This window comes from Enhydra lutris, unplaced genomic scaffold (assembly GCF_002288905.1).
Source record: "Enhydra lutris kenyoni isolate GAN:26980312 unplaced genomic scaffold, ASM228890v2 scaffoldscaffold103, whole genome shotgun sequence".
NCBI lineage: Eukaryota > Metazoa > Chordata > Mammalia > Carnivora > Mustelidae > Enhydra > Enhydra lutris.
The window spans coordinates 1297169-1300597 of NW_019154187.1; the positions used below are offsets into that span (position 1 = coordinate 1297169).

Here is a 3429-nt window from a genome sequence, read left to right on the forward strand (position 1 = left end):
CTCCATGTAGTACATGCCCTCCTTAATACCCACCACCAGGCTTCTCAAGTCTGTAGGTTTCATTTCCAAAATATTGCAGGAACCTGCAAAACTGGAACTTTCCAAGTTTCCTGATATTATTTTATTTTGATTATTACTTTTTCTTATTTATGTGACACAGAGAATAAACTTCTGACTAAAGTGCTGTAAAAATATGTTTCAAAAGATAGGATTCAGATTATTCAGATTAAGCTAAATTGGCAAGAGTTTAAAAAAAGGACAAAATTAATTTCCAAACCTCTTATTAAACTATTTTCTTAAAGTACATTTTGCATTTTACTGTCAAAGACTTTGAATGACACACAAATATAAATTTGTAAATATAAAGATGTATTAATATCTACATTTATAGTTATTTTCCTTGTAAAAACAACCTCCATAAAGGTGCCGAGTTTCTTGGCCAGATACCATTGTAGATATATAATCATTTACCAATAAAAGTTAAAAAAAAAAAAATATATATACATATATATATGTATATATATATATCCTGAAAAGAACACCAGATCCTTAAATTCTGTCAACTATTTTTTTATCCTTCAGTAGGCAAAAATGAACTACTAGAGTAAAAGATATCAAATTTTCAAGGCATGATACCACCAGTGGAATTGAAATTTGTGATGATGCATAATTAAAACAAAAAAATAAACTTATAATTCTAGCTCAATGGACATTGAAGATGAGGCAAATTGCATAAATATTAATTTTAATGAAAATAAATAAACTTTTAAAATTGAATAAAAGCAGATTTGTCAGAAAAATTTACTAACTAGTAACCCAAATATAACTTTGTTTTAAAAAAATTCCAAATAATCCTATGAATGCCATATACTGTTTCCTACAAAACCACCAAGTTGTTTTTGCATCAGAAACATCTACATGTTTGTTTTTTCCCCAAAAAATGAAAATTATGGAGCGCCTGAATGGCTCAGTGGTTTGGGGCCTCTGCCTTTGGCTCAGGTCATGGTCTTGGGGTCCTGGGATCGAACCCTGTATTGGACTCTCTGCTTGGTGGAAGCTTGTTCCCCCTTTCTCTCTCTGCCTTCCTCTCTGCCTACTTGAGATCTCTGTTTGTCAGGTAAATAAATAATATCTTTAAAAAAGTGAAAATTGATCTTTCACAAAGGAAGATATGCACACAGACAATGTGGTAATAAAAAAATCCTTGGAAACACTAATCATCATGGAAATACAAAATAAAAACAAAAACAGTTAGTATATCCATACTAGCATAGCTAAATGAAAAAGGATGATGTTACCCACAATTGCTGCCAGTTGGAGCAAGTGGTACTCCTGTGACTTGCTGGTAGGCATGTAAAATTGAACAAACATATTGTTGCACTGTTTACTAAAAATTAGTCGTGCATCTACCAAATGAATAAAAACATGTGATTACAAGAGGGAAGTTAAAGCTATTTTTGTCATAATAGTTCCAGACTGAAAATAGCCCACATGTGCATCCTCAAAGTAGTAAGTAAACAAAAAGTGTTAGATTCAGAGATGGGAATATTATTTATGAACAAAAAAGAGCAAACTGATGATAAATGCAAAATCATGGCAGAATCTTTAAGAACATATTAAGTTGAGAAAAAGACTTATGATATAAAAATTTCCCATTTTGTTTTCACTGAAGCAAAATTCCTCAATAAGCCAAGCTACAGAGTAGAGATACAAATCTGACCAGCAATTCTATCTTGGTTGAGTGATTTCACCGAAAAGGTCATGAAAAACACTTCTGGTCTGGTGAGAATTGTCTCTTACTACTTAGTGGGTAAATTACAGGCCCACATTATTGAAATTGGTTGACCAATCAGGTTTTGGCATTCTAGTGTTTATAAGATATACCACAATTAAAAAGAAACTACAATTGATGTTGAAAATTGTTTGACTACTTAGTTCATTGTTTGAACAAATACTTATTGTATGGTGTGCTGTAAAAACATTTTAATTATTTGCTATCAACAAATTTTTAACAGTCCCCAATTAGATGTATTGATGACAACCTAGGAAAATACCCAAACTATGGAGGTTTGTCTTCATTTCAATGTAAAATAGTAGCAGTTATAGATATAACACATATATAACTTTTATCTAGGAAATCCCACACAGTCACTTTATACAGCCTTTAAATCAGAGGCAAATCAATGTAATCTTAGTCATGACTTAAGGCAACGCACTGACCCATGCACTTTCTCAGGACTCCCCTGACTTCAGTGTTCCTCATACTGTAGATGAGGGGATTCAACAAAGGTGTGAAGATCGTATAGAAGGCGGACACCACTTTATCACTGTTAGCTGGCCTGTAAGATTTGGGTTGCATATAGGTAAAAATGGCAGCTCCATAAAAGAGTCCCACCACAGAGAGATGCGAAGAGCAGGTGGCAAATGTCTTCTTGCAAGCTTCTTTAGAATGCATCTGGAGAACCACAGCTAAGATGAAACTATAGGAAATCAGGATGAGAGAAAATGGGACCAGGAGCATTAATACACAGCAGCTGTACATCACATACTCAAAAGCAAATGTGTCAGCACAAGCCAAATGTATCAGAGTAGGGGCCTCACAGAAGAAATGATTGATCTCATGTGCATCACAAAATGGGAAGCTCAGGGTAGCAACAGCCTGCATGAGCCCATCAGCTGCCCCAAGGAACCAAGACCCCATAGTCATTCGCAGGCATAATTTCCAGTTCATGAGAATGGGGTATCTCAGTGGGTGGCAAACAGCCACATAGCGGTCATAGGACATGACTGCTAAGAGGAAGCACTCACCCCCTCCCAAAGTGAGGAAGAAGAAGATCTGTAACCCACAGCCAGCAGGGGAGATGGACTTCTTGCCAGTCAAGTAGTTAGCTGCCATTTTGGGCACAATGGTAAAGACCAGCATCATGTCCATGAGGGAGAGTTGGCTCAGTAGGAAGTACATGGGTGTGTGGAGCCGAATATCCTGTTGAATCAGGAAAATCATGAGTGCATTGACCATGAGGGAGGTGAAGGCAATTGTCAGAACTATCACAAAAAGAAATAGATGGGCTTTTGTGTAGTTGAAGAGTCCTAGAAGAATGAAATCTGAGGTGGTATTCCAGATGTTCATGATTTCAAAGTGGAGTGACACTGTAAATGAATAAATAGATGACAGTTTTTAATCACTTGCAATGGTCTATATAAATTACATATTTATTGATAAGCACGTGCTTGATAATGATAAAATATTTTTCAAATTTTTCATCTGCCATTTAAAACAATTGACTTGGACATAAAATTAGTTTCAACTTTTTCCAAATTATTCTCACTTTCAAAGTTTTCAAAATAAGTACCCCACATTTATTATTGATTCATTAGGATAATAAATATTTTGATCCATTGCAAGGATATGATAAGTGTGTCTTTATG

At 35.0% G+C, this 3429-nt stretch overlaps 1 protein-coding gene across 1 annotated transcript; it reads right to left on the minus strand.

Moving 5' to 3' along the window:
- Positions 1–2191: 2191 nt before the first annotated feature.
- Positions 2192–3172, minus strand: LOC111139378 (olfactory receptor 2T33-like). The gene has a single exon (XM_022491628.1). It carries the CDS (start codon positions 3128–3130, stop codon positions 2192–2194), a length of 939 nt encoding a protein of 312 aa, XP_022347336.1. The 5' UTR covers positions 3131–3172.
- Between the last annotated feature and the right edge of the window lie 257 nt (positions 3173–3429).

Excerpts from the sequence above, each read along its gene's own strand:
- LOC111139378 (XM_022491628.1), bottom strand. The coding sequence starts at position 3,130 with ATGAACATCTGGAATACCACCTCAGATTTCATTCTTCTAGGACTCTTC.